This window comes from Chelon labrosus (genome assembly GCF_963514085.1).
Source record: "Chelon labrosus genome assembly, chromosome: 12".
NCBI classification, from domain to species: Eukaryota; Metazoa; Chordata; class Actinopteri; order Mugiliformes; family Mugilidae; genus Chelon; species Chelon labrosus.
In genome coordinates this window covers 17720315-17748046 of record NC_140345.1, presented here as the reverse complement: position 1 = coordinate 17748046, position 27732 = coordinate 17720315, and the positions used below count along the sequence as shown (strand labels likewise).

At 42.5% G+C, this 27732-nt stretch overlaps 1 protein-coding gene across 1 annotated transcript in view; it reads left to right on the top strand.

Annotated features, from left to right (window-relative positions):
* The window catches only part of LOC311497373 (RNA-binding motif, single-stranded-interacting protein 3-like), a 109610-nt gene that overhangs the window by 55959 nt on the left and 25919 nt on the right, over nucleotides 1-27732 (top strand). Inside the window, exons 5-6 of the mRNA XM_084557653.1 lie at nucleotides 20470-20627; nucleotides 21611-21690. Coding sequence (XP_084413779.1) covers nucleotides 20470-20627; nucleotides 21611-21690 — 238 coding nt within the window. The remainder of the gene's footprint in view (nucleotides 1-20469; nucleotides 20628-21610; nucleotides 21691-27732) is intronic.

Here is a 27732-nt window from a genome sequence, read left to right as displayed (position 1 = left end):
GGACGATGAGGAGAAGAAAAGGCAGAAAGGGAGAGAGGGGTGGGAGGGAGGGACCCCCAGTGAGTGAAACCCAATTGAATTAAATGTAATATGGCCTGAATGTGCACAACCATCAGCTGCTCTCCAATCGTATTAACCCTGCATTACCAGCCCTGTGCTGCATGTACGCGCGTGCGTGTGCGTCTTTTTCCGTTAGTGTGTGCTGAGGGGCACGGGGGGGAGAGAGAGACGGCGCAGATAAGTGGATAAGTGAGGAAAGAAAAGGAAGAGATAGACGGGATGGGAGGAAGAGTGTGAGAGGCAGCGAGAAGGGGAAGAAAATGAAGATGAATATAGGTGTTTGGGTGACTAATGTGCCTCTGTTGCATCGCTAATGAAAAAATATTTCTCATGATTACTCTGTGATCATGATAATTTCTCGTGACATACAACAGTTTCTTTAGTTTACTGCCTTGCTAACCGTCACGAGGGATTGCTTATGCACAACAGCAGGCGATGCAATGCTGCAACCTCAATTAAAATCTTAATGAAAGAGCGCATGCGGATCAAAAGTACAAACTCCAGAACATTTATCTTGACTTTTTGGCTGCATTTTTTTTCCCCCTGTATCTTCTACATTCCAGTTTTATGGTGTAATACTGTATATATATATATATATATATATATATATATATATAAAACACAAGTGATTCAGTTTCTGCTTCTGGCAATTTATTCTCTCTCGTTTCTAGGATATCAGTTTGTAGTTAAGAAGGACTTCTTGTGTTTATCTAGCCCCGAGCCACGTTCTGTAGCTTAAGCGATATGCAGAAAAAAGCCATCTATCCAAAGGTTCCCAACGCATAAATACTTGATGCAACTTGTTCATTAAAAAGAATAATTTCAGTGCGTGACGCAGAAGTCTGGGCTGTGCTGTGATGGCAGGGTGGACGGGGGAAAAGGGAAGCTGACAAAGAGGAGGCAGTCACACTAAAAGCTACATTTACAGTCTTAGACTCAGTGAATATTATTAAAAGCAAGATATGTGACATTTCTACAATAAAATGTCAAAAAAAGGAGTTGATCAGTGTTTTAGTGTTTTATGTTTGGCTGATTTGTGTATTTTTCATTATGCCAAATGTTTCCAACTTTGATTAAACCCAGAGAAACGCAGTGTCTTGAGTTTTTGGTCGTCTGCCAATGCCGTCACATCCTTTTACCCAAAATCTTCGTGGTTTGTGATATGTAAGGGAGAGCAGAAGGAACAATCTGGCAAAACTAGCTAGCTAGTCACTCAGTTCCTTTTTTATTTTTTTACTATGAACAAAATTTTACTTACCACATTACTGTGATTCCTCCCTGTTGACAACTACATTTTTTGGAGCTAGCTTTAAAGCAAAGCTAGCTCCCAAAAATGTAGTTCCTCAGATGGCCACTAGAGGCTGCCTGGCCTGCAAATCAGCTACCAAAAATATGGTACAAGAAATGTTTTAGGTATTTATCACGACAACTGTATTTAAACTCAATTATTTAAATTCTGTCATGGCTTAAAGGTGTGCATAATGAAGGGTGGGGGTTTCTTTGAGTGACAAGTGGATTCCATCACACGTCGCTGGCTGCTTAAGTGCCACCTGTCTGCCTCAGCTCCTATTATGCTTCAGCTCTTTTGAATTAGCCGGGAGTAATGAGGACTCAGGCTCTGCCAAGATGGTGGCGACTGAAGCCAACCGTCTTTAGGAATTCTGGGGGTTATTTTACAGATGGTTAGTTTGTGTTTATACACAGTCAGTGTTCACATCAAGTATATTTTCATTTGAAATAGTGGTGAAGGTAAAAACTCCTATGGTCCCATGCTAGTTTATGATAATCATCAACTACAGTATCTCCCTTGTTTGCTTGGATTAGGCTGGCTTCAGAACCTACATGTTGTGTGTTGAAGTTGTTACTTTTAATTGTTCATCTTTGTGTGTTGCACTGAAAAACTTTGCAAGAAGTCCGACAAAGCATGCTCCTCAGAGCGGGCCGGCCAAAAACCATATGAAAATCAAGTGCAAATGTGTTCAGTTCAATTTGAATCCTATTATCAGCTGATTACAGAGATTAGCAGAACATTTTTTTTTTCTAATAAGGTCCCTGGTTGTTAATTTAAGTAACCGAGTTTCAGCTTTATATCTCTTTCTAGCTGTAATGTGTAGTAATCTCTGCGGGCAGTGGCAATTAACTCACTATGAATTCTGCAGTTTCTGCATCATAGCTGACAGCAGAAATAGAGCAGAGAGAAAACTAGGTGGTGGAGAAGTGGTGATGACTGCGCTCTTACAGAAAATGTCCCAAGAGCTCTAAAGCAGCAGGATCTTTAGAGATTTGTTTTTTTGTTTTTTGTTTTTTTCCAGAGAAGGGCTTTTAAACATTTCACAGATATTTTATAGGAGCTTTTGATGCTTTGCTTTTTGATGCTTTGCTTTTGAGACAACTGCGTAAAGCATCTCCCATAGGGCTGTACAAGACCAAAGAGTGCATAAAAATACAATCAGTGACACCATCATGACATGAGGTAATGCAAAAACATTTCATAAGTACATACAGTACAGCCAACACTGTTCATTAAAACATAAAATATTCAAAACAAATCAAATTATGCATATCTAAATACTGACCTTGTTTGATTTTTCCCCGAGGCCCTTATGAATTCTGCCTCTACTAGCAGTACAACATATGAAAATGGATTTTTAAAGTTTGCTCATGACCAGAAAATGACCAAATAAGAAATGCAGTATCTTTTTTTTTTGTAGTAGTAAATAAACATGTAGCATCTTCGCAGAAAGCTATCAGCTGCAACAATTAATTGCTGTTCTTTTAGAACAAAGTGAGATAACGTGACTCAAGCTCATTTCAGGCATCATTTCTTCCGGGTATTTGTCCGGCATGTGAATGCCTTATTTTAGAATTAAAGCCTTCAGATTCAGTATCACCCCTGCATTACCCCCGAGAGTACGGAAAACAAAGAGGAGTGAGGGAGATATTGCCACAAACAGAGGAGGAATAGAGTAGGCAGCTGGAGAGTGGGAGTGGTGCTCGGCTTGATGGAGCTGGATTGAGAACGGCTCTATAAGGACGGAGATAACTGGAAAACACTGTGAAACGTCTATCCTCACATTCTCTCCCTCTGTGGAATTAGCCTTTGAGTGGGCTGCCGGAGCGAGGGAGGGTGTGCAGAGAGAGTGATGGAGGAAGGGAGTGGGAAGCCCGAACTGTAGCGAGGGGAGGGGGGGCGGGGGGAGAGGGAATATGGAGTGGGCAGCCTGAACTCTGAGAGGGAGGGTTGCGGAGTGATCAAGGAGAAGGAGGAAGTGCAGGAAGGAAATAAAAGGCTGGAAGAAAAGGAGTGTTTGAGGACGAAAAGGGTGGTACTGCATTTAAAATCTAATTCCACACACACACACTACATGTGAGTGAAGTATATTAATGGTTGTGAGGGAGGCTGACTGAAATGTCCCTATTTCACGGGGACACTGTTATGTCTGTTTTGTGATTGGCTGCTCCGTCCTCACATCTCTCATTGTTATTGGCGGCCAGGCATGTTTGTTGTTTATCATTGGGCCGACAGCAGACTCGGCTAGATTCTCCATCCGATGGCATAATTCAGCCATCAATCAAAGTTTGTGGACAGCAGTAGCCGGTCGGATCCTCCAGACACACAGAGAGAGAGAGAGAGAGAGAGAGAGAGGGAGAGAGGGAGAGAGAGAGAGAGAGAGAGAGAGAGAGCCTTTGGAGTAGAATATCACAAATCAAATGCTGTAACCTTTTAGTACGTCTGAGTCTGCACATGCCCACTGAAAACCAATGAAGGCTTTTCTCCTGCTGCGCCTTTCAGTCTGTCTACTCTGCCTCTTGACTTGTCTTTCTTTTATTTGCTTCTCCCTTTCAATCCGTTATCTCCATTCTACGCCGTTGCCTTGAAAAGTCTCTTCTCGGTTAGGTCAGTCGCTTTTGTTGGTTCAGACAAGTGCACATTGAGAATTATGATGGTCATTGAGTTAGACACCTGCAGTGGCTGCTGGCCCTTGTTACATTTACTCGAATGGAAGTTCTGCGTTTCCGGGGATAATAAGTAATTCCCAATTCTTACTCCTGCTCTGGGTCCATTGTTTTGTTGGTTAAATACCATATGCACTTTCACACACAACCTAAAGCTATCAGCAGTAATGTTAGTGGTGTAACTGATCAGGCACAACATTATGGCCACCTTCCTAATACTGTAGGTCTCCCTTGTGCCTCCAAAATAGTTCTGTTAGTGGGGGGCCTTTGGGTCCTGTGAGGGACCTCTGTGGATCAGGCATCCCACAGATACTTGATCAGTTTGGGATCTAGTGAATTTGGACGCCAGGTCAACACCTTGTGCTGTTCTTCATGTTTTTTTGAGTTGTTCCTAAACTGTTTTTGTGTGTGTGTGTCTGTGTCAGGCTGCATCCTGCTGGGGATGGCTGCTGCCATCAAGGAGCGTCATTGCTATAGGGTGGGGGTGCCTGGTCTGGTCTAGGTGGGTGGTACATGTCTAAGTAACATCCACATGAATGACAGGTCCAAACGTTTCCCAGCAGAACATTGAATTGTGACAAGATGGTCAATGATATTCACCTCTCCTGTCGGTGGTTTTAATGTTCTGGCTGATCGGTGTATATGCAAACTGAATTAACCTCACAGTAATATACAGTTATATTAATGTGTGGAAATAGCTGGGGGTCTGAACATGAAACATGTGATTCTCTTGAATACAGTGCTTTCAGATAAATAGGGTGCACTGAATAACATCGCAAGCCAAATTATTAGTTTTTCTTTTTTTTTTTAAATCATTTATTCAACAGAAATACCAGCAGATGTAATATTCTTCTGTAGATGAAGTAATTACGCCCTTGGCCTCGGGAAGCCAGTAATGCCCCCTTTAGCAGAAATGGCTTAATTGTCCACTAGTCTCTGATACTGGCTCGCTGCAATTTTGCACTACTCATCCATGCAAAATGTCTTAAGTTGCAAGATGTTTTTCATGCATGTACCACCCGTTTCAAATACCCCCACAACATTTCAGTGGGATGCTTATCTATTTATATCTCGGCTTTGACCACCCCATTTCTTTCTTTGATTTGATGCAGAGCTCATAGTTGAACCAGTGACTGCAACTGGGAACTTCCAAACCATAACTTCGCAATTGGTTCAAGGATCTTCCGAAAAGTTGCCTTTGGTCTCCTCCAAAATGTCTGCTGTTACTGTGACCAAACAACTCTATCTCTGTCCAGAACGCATTATTCCAAAAGGCCTGTTGTTTGGCAAATGTGCCATGCTGGTGTGAAAAAAAAATCTTTCTGATTGTAGCTTGGCACCTTGAAAGAGTTCCCTTAAGAATCTGGATTTGGGAGACTTCCTTTTGTATTCGATAGTCTGCTCTGTCATTTGAAATATTTGTCACTGGTAGATGATATTCATCACACTGAAATGATTTATGTCAAATACTTAGGAGATTCTCCAGACTCAAAGAAAGAAATCCACAACTTCTTTTTTTTTTTCTAAAGGATGTGGGCATGATGGTGTAGCATACTGAAATAGGAAAGAGAACATCACATGTCAGAGGTCTAAATACTTCACTCGTGATTTTATGAATTTCAAGGTGTTATAAATATATGGTTGCACTTACCTTTTCCATGTCACTGATCAGTTTTTTTTAATTTTCAGTTTAAGTTATGCCTCATTTAAGTACATAATCTTTATATATAGACAAAGAGGACTGCTTGTTCAAGTCTGATGTAAAAATGAACAGTTTCCACTGGATGTATTTCTCCCGACTGTAGTTTTAATTTAATTTAAAAAACAGCATTTCAAAGTATTTAATAATACTCAAATTCCAAAGGGCGCTGTAAATGCCCATTTTCCAGTAATCATTTCCGACATAATTTTACCCGGTTGAATGCAAATACTAAACAACGAGACGAAAAACCAGGGCGTAAGCACGGTAATTACTTAAACTAATGTATTTAATGTCAATTTATTTGGTTTCAGAAGTGAGAGAGCATATAATCAGCTCTGTAAGGTGTCAAGTTGAGTCGATGGTTTGCAGCAACATTCAATCTAAATGTCAAGGACATAAAATGTTCTTGGTGATTGTGAAATAAAAACTGCTCATTATATGAAGAAGAAAATAAAAGCATAAAGGCGTACAATGACGCTGCAGCTATAAATGAAAATTATATATTATGACAAGAGGTATGAAAAGCCAAATGACTGCCACTGGCAGTCCCCTTTTCATGAAGATTCACATCCTGGCTAGGGAGGGCAAATTGGACATTAGCAGCCATGGTCCACCAAGTGGGTAACAATTCCTGCTGCTCCGGAGAATGTTAAGTGTGGAGGTGCTTGAGTTTACGCTTCTATGGATGAGACTGTGATAAATCATGTGTAACTACTGCTTCTGTTTTCTTAGTGTGTCTCTCTGCGTGTGTGTACCGTGTGTGTTAGTGATAAGGTCATTGTTAATTGGTTGTCTGGTTAGTGATGTGTTCTTGGTTATCTGATCCTATATAAGTATGATGGGGTTATGGCACTGCCGGGAGCCAAAATAGAATACAGGCCGGTTTGCGGTGGCTGCTCCTATGACGGAGCTTTAACGAGGCTCGGTCTCAGGAGGTCACTAAACCTGCTCAATTTGGACTGGGAGGGTTTAAGAACCCTTGTTAGAGCCTAATGGCTTTGTAAGAGGGGAGGATGTGGTTTGTACAGGTAAAATGAATGGCTGAGCGTGCTGTCATGAGACGTCCTTGGTAGAGGATATGATGGTAATTAGGCTGCTGTTTTCTCAGTGGTGTTCCCGTGATGAGACTATTTAAGCTTTTGGTGGTGGTGGCGGTGTGTGTTGAAGTGGTGTGTGTGCGAAGGATAAAACGGTTGTATGTCCATGTGCCTGCGTGTGAATGCGTGCATGTGTGACTGCCCTTTAGCATTCGCTGACTAAGGTTGGTTTTTCTTTCCAAGAGTAAATAACCTTGGTCCAACAAGCTGTCAGCTGGCCCCGCTGTGCCCTCATCCCGGCATGCAAAGATGCCGAGCGGATCTCTGCTCTCTCGTCTGAGCACCACGGCGACGCACACCACATCACATCTTCACAGCGGATGCATGCCGCAAAGAACTGGTATCTTCAAAAAGCCACCCTCCGATGCAAAACTAGCTACAGCTGAAGTGCTTTTATTTTGTGCCAGCAGATTAAATTAATTCCCCGACATGATGCCACATGTGCTTTGAAGGCGTCGTCTGTAGCGCGGGGACCGATCTTCATCCAGGGGGGCTCGGTTCAAACTCACACCCTCGAGCTTGAGAAGGAGATATATCGGTTTCTTGAGCCGTTTGTTCTGAGTGTGTAACGACACTCGCTACGTCTTGTTTCTTTTCATAACAAAGCATAACAGCAGGCAACGAAAAAGCAACGTATCAATGAGAGAATCCCAATATTTAGTTTTGGAATTTACTGTAAGTGGTTTCTGTAGGGCCAAAGCAAACCAGGCAGAGCCGAATCAGAATTTAGAAAGGGTGTAAAGTGTAAAGTGAACCAGAAGAGATTTTGTCTTTGGCTATTCATTGCATTGTAGTACTGTGGTTGTATGTATGTATGACCCTCTACACCAGAGCTTTACCTGAATGCAACACAGTGCACAGAGGTTGAGATGTGCTGCCTGAAGCCGATTATACTGTCACATTTTAGCTCTTTAAAGATAGATCATCTGGACAAAATTTAGGGGTCTTAAATGTTTTCCCCATGTTAATTTAATTTAATTTAAGGCATTATGAAAACATTGTAGCCTGTCCAGGAGTTGGTCAACACTAACTGAGACAGTTGGAGAATGCTAAACTACCAAACAGAGGTTTTGTAGTCTGGCCATGGCCTCATAAATGTACAGTATAATTGGCCAATTATTGTTTTAGTGCTTTTATTGCAATTTTTATCTGCAATTTCCAGAACTTTAGATTTTCTTTTGCCTTCTGCTCAGGCTTTTCCATAAAGTTTAATTTTGTCTTTGTCATGCATCTCTCTATATCTCTTTCCTGGTGTTTATTATGGTTGGTGAGGTTTTTTCTAGCTCTATCGTTATATTTCTCACCCTTTCTTGTTTTTCTCTCACTTTTCCCCTCTTGTTTTGCTCCCCTCTCTTCCTCTATCTTCACCTCTCTCTCTCTCTCGCTCTCTCTCTCACACACACACACCATCCCCCTGGAGGTTAATCCCTCCGGTTTCAAACGGAGATAACCATGGCAACAGGCCACGGCTTGCAAGCTTTGGGTCTGTAGGACAAAGGCATTGATCAGAATGAAATAGTGTCAGGTGAAAGCACAAAACACACAACAGGCACACGTGTACGCACATTTGTGTGTGTGTTCACACCGGAGGCAGAGAATCCACTAACCCTGACTTGGCCGTCCGTCCGCTCACATTACGCTGTGTGAAAATCAACCCGAGCATACGTGTAGTTGCTGTTGTTAAATCAATGCCTCGTTAAATCCAGCAAATCCCCGTAAAAAGATGTTTTACATGATGAGAACGCAGACAGGGAGAACGCGAACAATGGTGTCAAAGGTAAATAAAAGTTTTAATAGCCATTTTGGAGGATTAAACAAGAGGCGAGAGATTCCGATTTGAGTCTTAGAGGTCTCCGGTTTCCCATCACTGACACACGGTGTCCTTGAGAAAATTGAACCGCCAGCTTCCTCCAGCAGAGCTGGGGGTTAAATGCCGTTCATAGGGAAGTGATCTTCCCAGGAAAGCAGGCGGGAATGTGTTTAACGGGGAAATGACAGTAAAACATTTGCTGCGTATTAATGGCGGTTTCACCCAAGCGGCATATATTTTGCTCGCTGGTTAAGTATTCAAAGTTGCGGCGGAAATTTATACTCACATTCACATTCCTTTTTTTTTTCAGATTGCTCTTGGGTCAAACTTGTTTTCTTGCAGCACACAAATTCATTCACTCTCTCACACACACACACACACACATACACACACTTGACCTTGATGGGTGGACTGCAGCGAGACAGAGGTAGTCAGAACCGCAGAGTTGATGAAAAAGGCCTTTTATTGAAGTGTAAACCAGTATTCTTCTCCTCCAGGACTTTATAGCCGTGGCCAGGAGAAGGTGTGGGTGGACGTGGACAGCGTAACTCTCTGTTACACAGCAAATCTACCAGTTTGTGTAATTCTTATGAGCCCAGCGAGTGTTTTACGCCCTTGGATGATATGACGGCCTCTTTTTTTTTTTTGTTTTTTACTTTTACTGCAGTGCAATTAAGGTGAGGATAAGATTGAAGGATTGACCTCAAAGCCCCTCATTTATGCTTTTACAGTGACTTGTGTTTGTTTTTGAAAATCCATTAATATTCAAATGTACAGTAAAACACAGAGGATGCACGATGGGGTTGCTGCAGTCACTACCAAGATCGTGCTTGAGGTTTAAATCAGTGCTGTAATTTTCCTATACAATTCTTCACACAACAGACTCCCATGCGCTACACATCCTGGCACGCTTGTATGTAACATGACACAATGGAAGAAGAAAAACAGCAGCTTTGTCAGAATCAAATTCCTCCTTCCTCCTTCTCAGTTGATGTGATTCTTGTGTCTGAGCCAGCGCTTCATGTTTTAATCAGCGCAGTGCCAAGAGCACAAACCTACTCCTCCCTTGCACTTTTCAAGAACTTTTTTAATTTTGCAGTTTCCCTTTAATTTGTTTTCTCTCTGGCTGTGGCTCTTAACTTCATTTCCCAATGATTTGTCTGAAGACAAGCCACATACCATTAGCAAGGGAAAAAGGGAAGCTCGGAAGAAAAGTGCATTCAATAAGTTTGTCTAAAAACTTTCTTTATTAATTTTCTCTTCCCTTATCCGAGAAAGTGCTTCCTCAGTGATAATCCAGCGGGCCCTCTGCTTTATTGCATTTGTCTAATGAAATGCTGTGATACACGCAGACAATCAAGGAGTAATTCAGTGAAAGGAGAAGGGCGAGGGGGATAGGAGAGGTACAGTGTGAGTCAGTATAGCAGCCGAACCCAACTTGGTACTGTCAAAGTAGCGTTAAGAGTGTCTTGTGCAGGGTTACTGCGGAGGATGCAAACCGTGCACTGAGGATTTCAAGTTTCGAGACTTGCTCTTGACAAGCTGGCTACTTCTCATCCACTGTCTCCCCTGAATTTCTTTACAGTTTTAACAGGATACAGCCCAGTAAAGCAGAATCAGAACTGTTGTGCAAAAATGTTGCTTCAAAACCTCAAATCACACAACTCAGTTTGCAGTTTAACTAATATGAAAAACATTTGGCAAAGAGACACACTAAGAAAATAGAACATGTTTGTTTGGTAACTGACCCAGAAATGCAAATGGAATGGTTGATTAACCTTTAGGTTAGCTGGCCACTAAATAATTAATTACATACCTTTTACCATTAATCTTTTAACTTCATGTAAGAAGAAACCGTTTTATACTTTATTTGCCTAATGACACTATTCATCTTGATAGTTAAGATTTATTCGGTGCAGACCTTATCAGGAAAGATGTCGTCCACTTTATTCTGCCATTAAGCAAACTATGATTTAACTTCACTGGCTGCATGCTAGAACTAGAAATGCACCTGTGTGATATTTCTGCAAAAGGTTACCTAAACCAACTCAGAGCCTAATGTTAACTGTGCAACTCTTTGTGTCAATATGTGCAGAAACAAACTTGCAAATGCACTTGAATGCAGCATTCCCATACTAGTCTCAAGCATTTTCTCTCCCACTGAGTTCTTGTCCGAAACACAACAAATAAGGATGAGTCCCACACGCTGGACGCCAACCAAGAATCAGAGAAGACTCGCTGCAGCAGTCCCAAATACTGAAGCTGCTGTCTTGTCTTTTCGAGTCAAAAATCCACCGGCTTGTTTCCTCTCGAGATGCTGCTGTGTATTGGTTGTGCTGCTGTGGTGGGCCGTTTCATTTTAATGAAGTGTCCATTTTGTTAGGGCTATTATTTACTTACACTTGTGATGTTCGTGATAGGGGATTGTACGGATCGTTTTATTTTCAGCATGCCCGGCAGCAGGAGCAGCCGTAATTGGGGTCAGTGTTGACGTATGCACGCGGCTGACGTGATCAGAGATAGAATCGGAATATTTGCATCCGTCGCCTGATAAAATGCTGAATGGTTGCCTGAAAACATTGTCGGCATGAAGGACTTTTCAAAACACATTTGGTACTGCATTGCTTGGATGCAATATCTATGCTACCTTTGGCTTTCATAAGAGACACTTGATCCCTTTTATATTTCTATGCTGATGATACACTCCTAAAATCTGGTCACCCTTATTGTGGAAAACTACTGGTTAGAAGGATGTAGTCAAACCAGATTCTTCTCAAAAGTAGCTCATGCTTTTATCTAATCTTGTTTGTATTTTCACATCCTGGTACTCAGCTTTTAACTTGTTGCAAAAGACGTACAAGTAGTACAAACTATTACTCTGAGTGTCTCCACTCAGACAAGTTTTACATTGTGGTTGACAATTAAGTAAGTTCTTGGTCAAAATGCTGGTTTTATTCCATATTAATGAGCACTAACAAATGTAGGGATGAAAGGAGGACCTGGTGACCTGCTCAGTCCATCCCACCTCCAGCCATGTTACCAGTGAGCAGAGAAAGAGCAGCTCACAGCTGCCGAAGCATCAAACAGCATCCATGTACCATAAGGGCACTGTCTTGGTTTTACCTCTAGTACAGGTAATCAACCTTTCTCTGTTCTCACCTCTTCCTAACCTCTTTTTTGTCCCTAATTTCCATTTGTACATCACTTCCTCAACCGTAACTCGTGCCTTGATCACCCTCAGCCAGTGTGACACCTCTGATTACGGGCGTGTTTTATTTATGTTTGGTCGCATTTGTCTGGTTATATGCCATCATTAATGAGTCCCTCTGAACTGGCATGAAACAGCCCTCACTGTGATGATGCAGCTTCAAATGTTCACTCGCTCTCACACACACACACACACACACGCACACACACTGAGCGCTCTCTCTCTCTCTCAAAGGCGTCAACAGGGTGTGTACCTGCAGAGTCACAGACAACTCCCCTCCTTGGTTTCCAGACTCCATTAATCATTGAGAGCGAGGAGTTCCCTGAAGCCCACTCTCTCCTCAGGCAGACACTATGACATCAGGCTGACGAGGCCTCGGATGACACCGAGACGCATTTATCAGACGTGCAAAAGATTTGTTCCAGAATCCTTTCGCTTTAATTTTAATGAATATCACGGTCTCAACATTTTTGTCTTTCAGTCGTTCTTAAATATCCACAAATCAGATCAGCGGATGGGAGGCGCTATTATTATCTTGTGAGAGAGCAAGTCTGTGTTGTTGTTAAATGTTTTATATTCTGGACAGCATTTCGGTCTGGCAGCACTTGATCTTTTTATTGTATATAGCATTGGGTGGGGGGGATAGAGCACTTGACGTGCTGCTAGCGTTATCATTAAAAATGCATTTCTCAAAAAGAACATTTTGGGATCTCACCTCGAGGTTATTCCACTTTAGTCTGCGGCTGTTTTAAAATCCACATGGGGGTCGGGGGTGGGGTGGGGTGGGGGGGGTGTGTTCTTTCTCAAACGAATGAGAATTTGGTGAAACACAGACAGCATTAGTGAAAGTGTTGGGAAAGAAAGTATGGCTGGAATTATTCAGTTAAGAAAAAAGCAGACAAATAAAAAGTACTGACGTTTTGTGTAAATTTCACTTCTAAGCTGTTTACCGAGACTCCTCGAGCTGGAGAAGGAACGGAAGATTCATTTGAGCTTTACTGACCTTTTTACAAATGCTTGCACTCATGTTAACACACACACACACCCACACACCGTTTATCCCGTTAACTCGCATAAACACATAGCACAGAAAATGAGCACATGCTGACTCACACTACAAGTGCACACACACACACACACACACACTTACTCAAATGGCAGGTGCATGAAAGAAATATACTATGCTGCGTGTGCTAGTATTGCTCACGCCAAGGCACGCACTGTAAATCTGCTCGCGTTGTAGTATTGCGAGGCCTTTCCTCCCATTTCGGGTTAAACCCAGCTGCCCCTAAGCTTCGTCGTTTCACTTTAGAGTGGATCCTTAACCCGGAAACCCCGACATAACCGTTTAGGTTAGGATTTCCAGGCAAGTAGTGCCCATGATTCGGATCAGAATGAGTCTCCAGGAAACGAATGCAAGTCAACGTAATGTCTTCTGAAGTGATGGAAACGACGTGACGTGTGTGTTTTTCTGTTTAGGCCCATCTCAAAGATCATCCGTCTGCATTCCAGGTAATTAGACCGGCCAGCAGCTGAGTCCCATTAACCGTGATTACAGCATTCAGTGCAGAAGAAAGAAAAGAAAGAGAGCTAAAGACAGAGGGAAGTGTGTGCACAGTACTATACACACTGCTTATGTTTTTGAAGCAGTTCGCCTGTTGTGTGTTTGAGTGTATAATCTTGGTGCATGTGTTTTTATGTGTTGTAGAAGTGCCTTGGCGTGGGTTTTTGCCAAAAGTCTCATCTGAGGACCTCATGCATCTAAGTCCACAAACACATGTTTTACATTTTATAGCGCAGCTCTTCAAATGTGTATTCCTTTTTTCGTAATAAGCTGCTCGCAGGGGAAGCTCAGACTTTGCACCGAGTCAGCCGAAATTTGCAATCGTTAAAAACCCAACCCGGGCCTGTTTCCGGGTTGGGTTCCCGCAAGTTAAGAAACGTCACAGTTATTCGGTTAGTCTATAAGCCGCATTCAGGTTTTAGGCTGAGAATAGTTCGGTACAGAGTTGTAAAGAAGTAACAACAACCGCACCACCACGGGAAATGACACTGCTTCCACTCGACTGTTTGGAATCGGGCCCACGCTCATGAGCTGCATTTGTGTGGCCACTTTGAGGAATAAACAACGACAACAAAAACAACGCAGCAGATGTAGCCTCACAGTCAGGCCGGGGTGTTGTTTAGCCTGTCTATACATTTAGTTTCTTTGAAACTGCAGCAAAAAGTAATGGAATTGCTCAAATTATGAGACCTTTGGATCTGTATTAAGCCTAGGAAATTTGTATTTAATTCTCGCAAACTTCTCTATCTGTCTGCATATCCACCTAAAGACTTTCTTCTTTTCTTTCTGCGTCTCCCAGTCTCTCTTCTCTGTCTATGTCTGAACCTCCCTGATGGTTTCAGTATCTCAGGACTGGATGATTGATTCCAGCTCTGGACGGCTGGCAGACAAGCGGCCTGCACGCTGGTGTGCAGTAGGGACTGCTCTCTGACTCTGTGATGAATTACTGGCCCTTTAATACACAGTAGAGACAGTGTGAGTGAAAAATGAGACAGACTGGATGAGAGGGAAAGATGTAAGGTTAAAATTGAAATGCAGAGAGAAGAAGCGCAAACGCGAAGAAAGTAAAGGTTCGGTGCAAACGTGTAAATTAATGGGTAAGCTGAGTAATGTGTGTGTGTGTAGTCTCGTTATCTAGAAGAGCCTCTCTCGTTGCTTTAAATGAGTCACGCAAAGTGTGAAGATGCAATGTTGGAAGCTAGGGGGAGGGGGAAACAAAACACTCTGCCCATTGTGAAATTGAATTAACCACTGAAACATAGTCAGTCTCTCCCTTAGTTTCTTTGAATCATCAGGATTTCTTTGCCACTTCACAGCCACTAGAGAGTCACAGGGCGGGGAGCAGCTTTTCGAGTTCTGAACATTTCCTGGCTAATGCCATCACTTGAAAAGCCTCCAGATGCAATTTTTTAATGATGTTTGAGCGTTACCTCGATCCTTTAAAGGTTAGCTAAGCTGAATGACCTTTGCAGCCAATTAACCGCGGTGGAAGCCTGGTGCAGAATTTACAAAGCGCACGGATCAATCTCGGTATTTTCTGTTTCTGATTGAAAAGTTTTTGTTTCTCTGAAGTTAAAGCGTACGTGCTGACGTTGATAAAGTCCATGCCCTGCTGTGTTACTGCACGTTCTCCGCGGATTCAATACACAGATACACAGAGAAAATAACGAAGCAGTGAGTAGTGCGAGATATTCCCATGGTACAATTTAGGTGGGTGAAACAGTATTTTCCCATTAATAATATACTGACATGTAGGTGGATAAATGCAAAGCAGAGTGATTTGACATGTACTGTGGGTGTGACATCTCACATATCCTTGTATTTGTTCTCTAGCTACTCCACCTACATGTAAATTATAGGCGGCGGCGGCGGCAGCCAAACAAAAAAAAAAAATATGTATATAAAAACTGACCAGAGACTAAATGATGATGTAGTCGGAATTCAGTGTTGATTTCATGGAGCCTCCAGCCATCAAGAAGATGGAGAAAAGTGTATATCTCCATGGCTAATGAAACCCTGGGGAACATCAGGGTTTAGGGTTCATAAACTATTTATGGTATGTTCATTAAGTATTGATTAAGCCGTTAGAGAACGTTTAGACACCCAGACAATCATTATGAAAGATTAGAACTTGGCTTGAGGAAGAGGAAGATGAAGGCGGGCGCAAATGCAGCTTGAGAAAGAGGTGGCCGCGAGAGATGAACGGCGACGACGGAAAATAAAGACGAGGGCAGTGTGAAGGGGAAAATGTAGAGGGGGAAAATGGTAAGGAGGGAAGGAGGACGGGGAAAGAATGAGAAGGGAGGAGAGGAAAATGCCTGCTCTTTAAATATTAATTAAGCATTCAGATAGTGTTTTAGACAGCAAGGCTGCCATTATAGGAGATTAGGTTTTAATCTTACGGAGAGGAGGGGCGAATCACAAGCAGGGAAGAGAGGGAAGGAAAGGAGGAGGAGGGCGAACATAAGATTGGAGGAAGTCAGAGCATAGACAGGAGGTGGGCTAAGGGAGGACAAAGGAGGAGTAAGAATAGATGGATTAGGAGAGGAAATGAGCAGGATTATGTGAAGTTGGAAAGGTAAGGGGAAGGAGTCGACACATAATGAATAGAAAGTCTGCCCTGCCTAATCTCACATGGTTTCTCTGCAAATTTATTTCCAATGCCTATGTCTCCTCTTAATTTTCCTTCATCTTTCCATCAACGTTCATCAACGTGCCTTTCAGGGTCGTGGGATGTGTCATTTCTGAAGTGTTTCTATTTAAGATGTGCGCGGGATTGCAAAGAAATGTGACGTTTCGGTCTCACCTCGCAGCCACGCCGGCTGGCGCACAAAAACCGAGCTGGCGTTTCTCACAAGTATTTAACCATTGCTTTGCCCTCGCTTTACCCTCCAGCTCTTCAGCAGGTGTTGTTGCATTGCAGGGTAAGCAGGAAGTGGCATGATAAGAGGCACAGACCTGTTGTAACGATGCAGCGATGAGGTTTAATGGGGCTGAAAACACAGGCCGACTGGCTGGCAGGCAGGCTACACAGTCAGGGAGAGGCACAGTTGGTGTGAAGCTGTTTCCAGCTCATGACAGATGTTACAAAGAGAGAGAGAGCGAGACACACACACAAAGGGAGCGAGGGGACACGGAGAGTGAGTGAGAGGTGAGTCATTTGCAACATGCAGAGTGAGAGATCACCGCGAAATAACTTTGTGGAAACAGCAACTTTAAACAAAGTCAAGTAGAGTTCATTCACATGCGGCTACTCCAGAGCACTTTCGTTCAAATCCTAGTTGTTGTCTTTGCAACCAGCTGCATCTGGTAGGGCGGTGTGTGAGATGTTAAGTGATTTCCATAACCCACAATAATGCCCCTGTTGATTTGTACCCAACTTACTCTTGATTTCCCTGGATTGAGACAATATAAATGAAACAAACAAGCGTTTTCAGACAGGAAGCAGAGCAGACAGCACAGATATTACAATCAGCATCTGGAGGAGTGGCGCAGAGGTAATGGCATCTCTCGTACAAATCGACATTCATTCCCCTTGTTAGAGCAACTGCAAACTCTATGGAAAATGTGTGCAGAGACGAAACAGCTGACCCACTTCGAGCTGAAATTGGGCAAACCGCTGTGAGATTTTGTTTAAGACATTCTGCCTTTGGAAGAAATTAGCTTTTAACGACTTTTACCACAAGGAAGGGAAATCTTCTGTTGTACCATTTATTCTTGTATGGCTTGCAAACAGGGCGAGCAGGAATCTGCCATTGTTGCAACAAGAAGAGAGTCTGGAGCTCATTTGTTCGACTGACAGAAACTCAGAGGCTTTAAACAGTGTGACACGGCAGCAGATGTGAATTAACTCGCCCAGTGATTTCTCTAGTCAGTTCCTGTATCTTGCATCTTGGGTGTACAGTGGTACCTGGCTTTAAGCAGTGTTTCATTGCTAAATCTTCTCTTGGGTATTTGCAGTGTTTGCAAGGTTTCTCTCAGTGGAATATAAGGGCAAAAACAAACTCAAGGTGACAATAGTTTCATCACAATATACTAATATATTCATCAGTGAAGCGTTATATAGATATGTCTATATGTCTCCATGTTGTGGTAATAATAAAGGTTTCTCTTAAGGAGTAGGTTTGTTGATGAGCTTGGGTGCACATCACAGTGATTACAGGATACTTTAAGGTCAGTCAAAGAAATATATTGCAGTTGCAGTAAATTACTTTTTGGCAGCTCTGTTCTGGGACCTCCTGGCCCTTTCATTCACCCACATGGAAAGAAGACCTCGGTGAAAAACAGAGCAAGGTTTTGGCAGTGTTGACATTGAGACAGACACAGCATACAAGAAGGAGCTGTGAGGAAGTTGGTTTGCAAAGCAACAGAAGGCAGGCTGAAGTAACTTAAATTGGCGCCTTGAGTGAGATTTGTCCATGAAGCTTCAGCTGAGTTTCCAGCTGATATGGACTGGCCTATAGATCAACTGTCAGCTGATGAGCTCGGCTTCATGGCCTGCCTGACCTAACGCTAAGCTCCATTTCTCCATGAATTCTCAGGTGCTCATATGAACACTGAAACAGTTTTAGCCAAATGTATGCTTTAGCCGTCTTTGTTAGAAACTCCCTCTGTATATCCCTGGACAGTTTTCTAATGCTGGTGTGCTGTGATGGGATAGAAAAATAAAGAGGAAATCTCGTGAAATGTCTGCACGATTGGACGATAACCACTTGATTTGACAAACTGCTGAAGTCTCATCTTCTCAACACATTAGAAAGGGAATGCAGCCCGGAAAACCTGCTTCGTTGTCCATATGGCCGCATTAACTTTTGTTTTGAGAAAAACTTGAAACACTGTGATCTTATCCCGAAAACATTTTAATACGGCCTGACTTGCAGTGAAATTATAGTTTACCCAGATCTGCATCAGGCACTTTGATGATTTGTCGGTGACGTAACTCTTTCATGGAGATGACTCTAAGACCAATGACAGATTCCACAGCTGTTACCTTCTGCCGCTTTGATGTTGCTGCCTTCGTCTCTCACTGCTTTCATAAGTGCGAGCGTGCACTAGCGTGCGCGCGAATGTACAAGATCATATCCAGTGTCAGTTGCCGTGCGTGGGAAGATAGCTGTGTACTGGACACTCTGCCAAAGGAAAATCCTTGCTGACGAAGAGAGATATTCTGACTTAAGGAAGAAAGGTAAAATATTTCAGCCCTCTTCGCGGGAGCTTCTCTGCTTATTCTGAGTCACTGATTACATAGATGGCTTTGGTCACAGTCTGCCAGCCTTGGAACTCGCACTCTTCAAACCTCTCTGATGCATGCAAAGGAAAATCCTCCATGCATAAAAGAGATATTTAGGTTTAAAAGGAGTCCCTTAGGGCAGCTTTTTCGTCGCAAAGACACATAAGAATTCAGCCAGCGACACACACATACCGTATACATCAATCAAGTATAACATTATGACCACATTCCTGTTATTGTGTAGGTCTCCCTTGTGCCTCCAAAGCAGTTGTGACAGAATACAGTTAGTGGGCGCCTTTGGGTCGTATGGATTGAGAGGACGGGCCTCTGTGGATCAGGATTGTTCCAGTGCACCTTACAGATACTTGATAAGTTTGGGATCTAGTAAATTTAGGTCAGATCAACAACTTGTGCTGTTTTCCATGTTTTTTGAGTTGTTCCTAAAGCGTTTCTGTGTGTGTTCCTGTGTCAGGCTGCACCCTACTGGGGATGGCTGCTGCCATCAAGGAGTGTCATTGCTATGGGGTGGGGGTGCCAGGTCTGGTCTAGGTGGGTGGTACATGTCTAATTAACATCTACATGAATGCCAGGTCCAAAATTTTCCCAGCAGAACATTGTATTGTCACAAGATGGTCATTGTTATCTACTTCTCCTGTCAGTGGTTGTAATATAGTGGCTGATCGGTGTACAATAAACTCTATATTGTTGTTTGCCATAGCTCTAGTATCAAGCTCGGGATGCTATGCACTTTTGTATTAGTTTAATATGCTGCTGTGATTTATACAACATGCACATATTAGATGTATTCCACTTCTTTCTCCAAACAAGTGTCTGTAAAATAGAGCACTGTCCATCAAACCCTTTCCTTGCATTTAATTTGCAGGCACCACACACACAGGCTCTGGTCTCCTGCAGAGGATCATTTCAATAGAGACTTGCCAAACAGAAGAAAAATAATTGAAGTATACTATTCTATCTAACTGAGAGGCGCATGAGAAGGAGGTTCCCTCAAAAAGTGAATGTAGCGTCTATGACTCCAGAGGGGGTTTCCTTATTGCTTCAGGGGTTCTGAGCATGAAGCTGGTGCGCTGCCTTTTCACTTAAATGTTTATTCCACTTTTGAAGAGAGTTTGCCTCTTGAGTTACAGTATCCTTCACAAATATTTTGCGGGAGGATGTTCAGTCATAAATATGGAAATAAACAACTTAACCTTTGATGCATTTAGTGCTGCAGTGCCAGCTTTTATTGGAAGGTTACAGTCGGCTCTTTTATTCCGTTCACTTCAATTTGAGAATTTTACACGTTTGAAAGGAAGAAAATGTGTTTGGCTTCGCACAAAGCCTCGCCCAGATCTATCCTCCTTCGCCATCAGTTCATATTATTTCCAAGACTACATTTATGAAGTTTAATTTCCATATTCCTTTAAGGGGCACCAGCGTTCTTTGTAACACTCAACACAGGTTATTCACTAACAAGTCTGCGCCTTGGTAGCTGCAAGGAGTTTTATTAATTGACCACATTCATGAAAAGGGAAGCTGAGGAATAGAAAGGGGTCGAAGGGATGGAATGAGCGGGTTCATAGGGATAGGATGAAAAGAATGAAATGTAAAGAGATGGTCTTTGAATGTTGAGATGGAGGAACCCAGGTAGGGGGAGAGGTTAGACACGCATAGGTATGAGCGGGTAATTGGATTGCGTGAGGCGTGGACTTTTTCCTGAACCTAAGTTATAGTAACTTCATTTGTTTTCAAGATTTCAGAGAACCTCCCGTTAGTGCTCATATCTGTCTGACAGCGAAACCTCTAATTACCGCTTCCTCTCTTCTCCTGTCCCTCCACAGCAACAGGAGCAGGACCCCACCAACCTCTACATATCCAACCTGCCGGTGTCAATGGACGAGCAGGAGCTGGAGAACATGCTGAAGCCTTTCGGTCACGTCATTTCCACACGGATACTGAGGGACGCCAATGGTCTGAGCAGAGGAGTCGGCTTTGCCAGGTATGCACGGAGAGACGAAACACGCAGGGTGTCACCTCAAGTCACTTCTGCTTGTGAATCTGTTGGTGGTGAAGTGTGTGAAAAGCAAAGGTTTCATTTCCACAGACATATTTTTATGATTTTTTTTGATTACTGGAATAGCTTCAGGGCCACGGAGCAAAGTTTACATGTCAGGTATTCTATTTGCTGGACAAACTATAATCACATATTGGACACAAACTGAAACTGATTCATAACTGTCACACTATTCGCCACGTAACCGCAATGTGCAACGCCAACCTGAATTGACTCTCTACCATTTATAAAAGACTTGTAGCTCCAGTGATAAAAGTCATCATTCCTGTATGTCTGTGAAGGTTCTCAGTCATCCAGATCATGGTATATTCACAAACGTTAAAGCAAGGCAACTGGTCTTGTACTGTTAGCCCTTTTACCCTTTGTGTGTGTGTGTGTGTGTGGTCTTCTCAGTTGCATCGTAGAGTGTGCCAATGATTAGAATGCAGTCAGGCCTCCACTCAGGGTCACCGACTATTTGAAGAAAGACCAAGAACCACACAGAGACGTGCATGCTCCCACCGCAAATACACACACACGCACACGCACTGGCTTTTGCTTGCCAAGCAGGCAATTAGTCATTGAGCTGTGATTGGGTGAGCAGAGCTGAATAGGGGCAGACAAAGAGGACATGACACACAACAGATCAGACTGAATGGAGCTTTTAAACAGGGACAAAGGAGAGGAAACCCCATAGAAAACACAGACACACGAACACAGAGACGTGCGAAGGCCTACCTGAGGCATTTTTTCTCAGGCATCCATACACAGCCAGGCACAGATGTATAAACAGGCAGGTATTTCATACACTAACTGCAGTGTAGGGCGTTCATACGTACAGTTCGGTGCACATCTTGTGCATATGGAATTGAAACATTAAAAAAAAGCATTGTCCTGAAGTTGCGACTCTTTCTTCCTCTCTGTCCCAGGATGGAGTCAACAGAAAAGTGCGATGTGGTGATTCAGAATTTCAATGGGAAATTTTTGAAAACCCCCCCAGGCATGACAGGTAGGTGTCAGTCTATGCAATATACCTGTGCAAAATACTCACATTTTATCTCCATCTCACTTTTATTTTTGCAAAGATCACCGTTCTTCCCCCAGTGGAATCACAACATTCATCAGCCGCAGTAATGCAATGGATATGTCCTTTCTTTTGATGTTACACAATCTGCACATTTACTAAAGCAGCAACTGGGAATACATCATCTTCTCTGTCTCTTTCTCTCCTACTGCTTAGACCTCCTTGAGTTGATTTAGTGAGAAGATCCGAGTGATCAATTCTTTTCTCTTTACACGACACAGACGGAGTCACACACACACACACATACGCGAGGCACATGTACATACACAGACAGACGTCCCCTAAAGCAAACAATCTGTCTCGGATTGTCCCCCAAATAAACAGCAGTTGCCTGTGTGGAGGAAAGCGATTAAGGGATAGTTCTAGAGAGGGGGGAAGAAAATGCAATCAAGATGAGATTGAGGACGTCGTGGGTTTGAGGACATGATCACGATACATAGATGGACAGATAGAGAGAGAGAGGAAGGAGGTGCGGTACGCTGAAGAAAAAGGGAAATCAAGGACAAAGAGAACTGTTCCCTGGCAGTGTGATATGTGAGGTATAGGCACGTACACTCTGTCTTATACTGTGAGGTATAGCTGTGTTATTTTGTAGCAAGCTGCTGATGCATCTGTCCTCTTTCTGCAATCTCATATAAATGAAAAAAAAAAAAAATCATGTTGCACATTACTGTCTCATTCATTTAAATCTATTAAGAGCAATTGCACAACAGGTCAGGTCAGGTGTTAATAATTTATGAAGCAATTAACTTTTGCAGACACTTACTGGGACAGAGCACAGCCCTTTTAAAGCTACTACTGACCAGCGTGTATTCATACATATTTAATCAACTTAAAGCTGCTCTACTGTACATTTTCTGGTTAACAATAATTATGCTTAAAAGTCAAATGTCTGCAGAAAGCCGCTGCTTTTTTAAGGTCTTTCCGGTCAGCGTTTTGGTTTTATTGCCCACATATAGTCCAGCCCACACGTGCATCTAATAGATAGCGTCGTTCTTGTTTCTAGATGCATCACATAGATTTTTAAAAAATAAAAATCTCTTATAACACTCATTTTTGTTTTCTGTATTCACGTAGTTGCATTACTTGTCTTTGCCAGCTATATCCATTTTCTACTCCCTCCGTTGCATGTGTGTGTGCACATATTAAATGTGTATGTTGACCGTTTGAATTGCTCAGAGCTCATGAACAGGTGAAACCGATATGATTGTGCTTGCCCATCTAAAACATGTAGAAACGCTGTGTCTCCTGAGCCAGGTTCTGCTGATTTGTGTCACTGGTTTTCTGTGTCACAGACAATCTGTGACATTTCCAAGGCCGTCCATGTGACATTAGGAAGGCGTTTGTGCTTTGTTTTGTTGTTAGTCTACTTATTACTTGCATGTGTTGTGTTTACAAAAAACAAAAAACATTGTTATCAAAGGTTAAACCTTCCAAGCTGGTACAGTGTAATGCAATACTGTATGTGTGCATGTCCCCGAGTAATGCATGGTTGCCTGCGTGTTCCTCTGATTAATAGCACAGTGTGACCACGCAGACTGATGCATCGACAGGCAGCAGTAGTATATTACTCTCTAGCTCCAGGATGAACGCTTGCATTGATCACCCGACCAGAGTCCCATCCTCCCTTGTTAACAGGACGCCCATTGATCTACAGTCTTCCAACTTCTCCCACTGGTTTGATCATGGAGCTAGATACCATATCTAGATCAGACGGACTTTAATCTTTCTGCGTTTTCTTGAGACTCGAGAAATTAATAGGATCTAGTTATGCAGATCTGCATAGCGTTCATTATTATGCTGCCTACAGGATATCCAGAGTTTATTTACACGACATCGCAGCTCTGTGGATAGCTTCGCAGCTTGTAATCTCCAGAGATAAAACGTGTTGGAATCTCCGAATGCCTCATTACATTTAGTGAGCTGAGCTGTCCTGTGAATTCGACGTTCCAATCTGAAGTTAGATAAAGTGATCACAGTTTGTGTCTTTACTATACGTTATGTTGTAACTCTGTCTTCTCCGCGCTATGCGTTCGATAATGTTCGGCAACCGTCCTGCGCGGGAGGGAGTCAGCGCCCAGGGGCAAACCCGTTCTTCTCGAGCCATAAAGTGCACATATGATCGACTCTTTTTTCTACGATCAAGTTATTTTATGCCAAAGCTTGATGTAAGACTTCAAACACATCATCAGTTAAAAGAAGGAAAAACTGAACACGAGTGATTGTTGACTTCAAAGATAAAATAAGTGATGATTCTGTGTTTTCTTTGATTCCATGCATGGTGCGCCTCTATTACTATTTATGGAGAGAAAATCTTAATGTCTCAGGTCAAGAATTATTGAAGTTTGTGTTACCATTGTTTTGCACATTAGAAGCAACTAGCTGTTACGATTCCGCTCAATATTTGTTTTTGTTCATTCTTTGTCTCCTCCTCTCCATCCCCTCTGTCCCACATCTCCCTTGTATCTCTACTGGTCCCATGACGTGTCTTCGTCCCCTATTTGGCACCCCCACCTTCTTTTTTCCATCCCTCTTTACTGTTCCTATCTCACCCTTCTTTCTCTCTTTCTCTCCCACTATTTGGTTTAGTGTTTTAGTTTTAATATTTGCCTTTGCCCTTCCCCAAATGGGAAGAAAAACATGGAGACAAGAATTAAAAGAGTCCAGATCTCGGAGGCGCCCTTATTATTCTGCAGTTTCAATAATAATCAGGGGGGCTTTTAAAAATGCATGGAGCCTTAAATGTCTGGCGTGATCACGAGGCATTAAGTCCCCATTCACTGCAGGAGTGGTTCAATACTTTCAGAAATGGGAAATTAATTTTATTTGATGTTCCTGATAACGGAGGGGAAAAAACTGCACGACGCTGCGTGGAGTAAGAAAGATTGTGTTATTGTGTGGCAGTGCCGCACTGTCAGGCTTGGTGTCCGCTTACATGTGTTATTTTAGGGCACGTATTCAATAGTGAAATGTAGCTATGAGTGTTAAAATGTGACAGTTTTGAAGTTGCAGAACGCTGATGTTGTCAAGTACTGAAAATTAAGTTATTTGATTCTATCTTTGCTTCATTTAGGAAATTAAGCCTTTCTTTCTTTAAAAAAAAAAAAAATCCAGTATTTAATTTTTACTTGACTTGATTTACTTGCCATTTTCATTATGTATTGCTTTATATGCAAGTTTATCATGAGAAAATGTAGTGAATATAGAAACCGTCCTGTCACAGCTCTCTGGGAAGCTTTTGAAGAGTGGCTCTATGTCTGTGAAAACAAAAGACGCTGGACTTATTTGAGTTTTTGGCGACGTTTCAGAACTAATCAAAGTGCCTACTTCAGTTCTAAATGACTAATGGGGAGTTTATACGTCTTTATTCGGAACAAATTGTTGGTTTCTTCTCATGTGCGATGCTTGAACGAGTAGACCTCCAGAGTGCATATTGCTTTCTCCCTGGACGGTGAGCTCTTTTAATGCCGGGTGTCTTCAACAGGCCTTTGGATTTTTCATTTAGTCACATTTGGGGATTGGGTCCCATTTTCCAAGTGAATGATTTCCCATGTTGTTTGCTAATGGATTGGATTTTATTTTAAATGAAAATTTGCCAATTTGAGGGATTGGCTCCCATGTCAATGATAGAACCCTTATTGTGTCTTTAAAAGCTAATAGGCGGTTTAGGCTCCTGCGTCAATTAGACACCATAGCTACGGTGGCAGCAAAGAGCATACGCAGACCCTACGCAGACCCTAGCGCCATAGCTGACGTGCACCTCCCCAGAAATGTAACTACGTGCCGTGGCGACTCAGACCGCAAGAGCTGTGATTGATCCTCTTGGTAGTAGTAGTAGTAGTTTAGTATTTCTGGCTGCTTCTCCAGCGCCGCAATTTTCCAATTGATTGTTTTGGATCAATACAGATGGAACACATCGAGGAAAGGTTAACTGAGGAGGTCCGGAGACACAGACAGTTGTATGACTCGTCTTCGGCGAAATTTCCGCAAAAGTTTCAGTCGCCATTGTTGAAGGTGAAGCAGGAAGTAGAAACAAAAATTAACCCGACTGGCAAAAAAAGACAGCGCAGACTAGCATACAGATCGAGCGCACAAGCATAAATGGCTCGCACCGGTGTAGGCTACGTGCGTAGGTGACGGCGTCTCCTCCACCTAAACAAGTTCATCTAAAGTAACCAGTATTTCTTCCTCGCCCACACGTTTCTCTACTTCCCATTTCTTCTCCTGTGCCCTCTCACCAGAACTGAAATAAATAGGTTTGTTTGCTCTGCTGGAGTTTCAACAGTTTCCTTGGTGCCCTACTGCAGTTTGCCATATCCCACGGCTCCAATGACTGATAACAGTATGTGATCCACTCTTCACAGTGCAAGCCACCCACCCTGTTTGCTGCAAACATGAAATGCCACCTATTGAAACATTTTAAGTCAATAAAGCACAGTTTTTCTTTTTTACCCCAGCGCAGCTACCTGTAAACAAATGCATTGAGACACACAACTACAAATATCTCTCTGATTTGTTCGACACCTCTTACGCTTCGTCCTTACGCCTTTTGTGTCTTATGCTTCCCACTGTAATGACATAATGTCGCAATGGTTTATTTTTAAGCCGAATAATGCAAAAAAAAACTAGAGTTTATCCAGCAAAGCATTGACACAGCTAATGAGACTAAATAAAAATTAACATAAGCATATGCCTTTCGTCTAGGACAGCGTTTTTATCTTTTTGCTTCAATTGCTTGTCCTTATCATGTAGCTCTTGGCAACAACATATGTTGTTTAGTAACACTGAGGCCTGGGAAATACACGTGCAGTGACACAACTACACACAACTACTGTACATAGCGGCATAAAGTGTGGGTGGGTCTTTTTATTTTTGGTTGCTCAGTGTTCGCACATTTTTCAGAGTGATGATGCTCATGATCACTTTATACAACAGAGCAAAGACAAGGTTTGAGAAAAGTGACACAATAAATACTTCATTTGTTGAAAGGCATACAGTAAGACTCTTCATAAGTTAATGTCTCCATGGAATAGCAAGCGGTGTCCTAGCTGTTTCCACATATTTACGTGATTCCCATATAGAACATAAGTACAGTCTGCTCCAGTTGGTTAGCTCAGATGGTCTGAACAGCCACCACCCATACGTCCGTTGAGACGAGAGCTGCTGCAGTTGACAAAGAGATGCAGGGGTGGGATGGATGCATAGGGGCATATAGTGCAAGACGTTTTTGTCAATAGAATATGTAATTATTACAGAAAAATACACAGCCCAGTTACCGAGGATCTAGTCGTACTGCTTCATAGATTTTGTTACTGTCCTGTCCCCCTTCTCTCTCCTCGGTGTGCTGTACGTGTCTACGCCGGCATATACTGTTGTATTTCTGTTCTGCCTCCATTCATTTTCTGAGACCGTAGCAATTGTGTGCATATAGTGCAGTAAGTATAAAAAATATGAGACCTTACAATAAAGAAAAAGCAGCCTGGTTAAAAAAAGCTGGATATTATTGTGCTTGAGGCTTCAAAGATTGATTTATGCTTGACTTTAGCAATTAGAAAAGATTTTTTTCCTGGTTTTGATTTGGTTTGATTTTCACAGCTTCAGCTCCATGTCCTGTTTACTGAAAATTAACATCAATCTGAACTCTTTGGAAAGCTGAATACTTGGTCCGGGCAGTGTTAATTAACTTGACGTGCCCAAAAGTGACCCATTTTTTATGGCACGGACACAGCTGTACCCAAAATTCATTATGAATTCATCACTTTGTGTTACAGAACAGCAGGGGTCAAACTGTCAATTAAAAACGTCCCTCTTCCTTTTTTACAGCGCTCTTGTGAAACGCAACAGATTGTAGAAATGTAAGTGTGAAAGCCGGTTGAATAATTAATGTGGTGCGCCGTTTGTTTTTTTGTTTTTTTGCAGCTCTTTCCACAGGTAATCTTCTCTCCGGATGTTTTGCTCTTGTTGTTG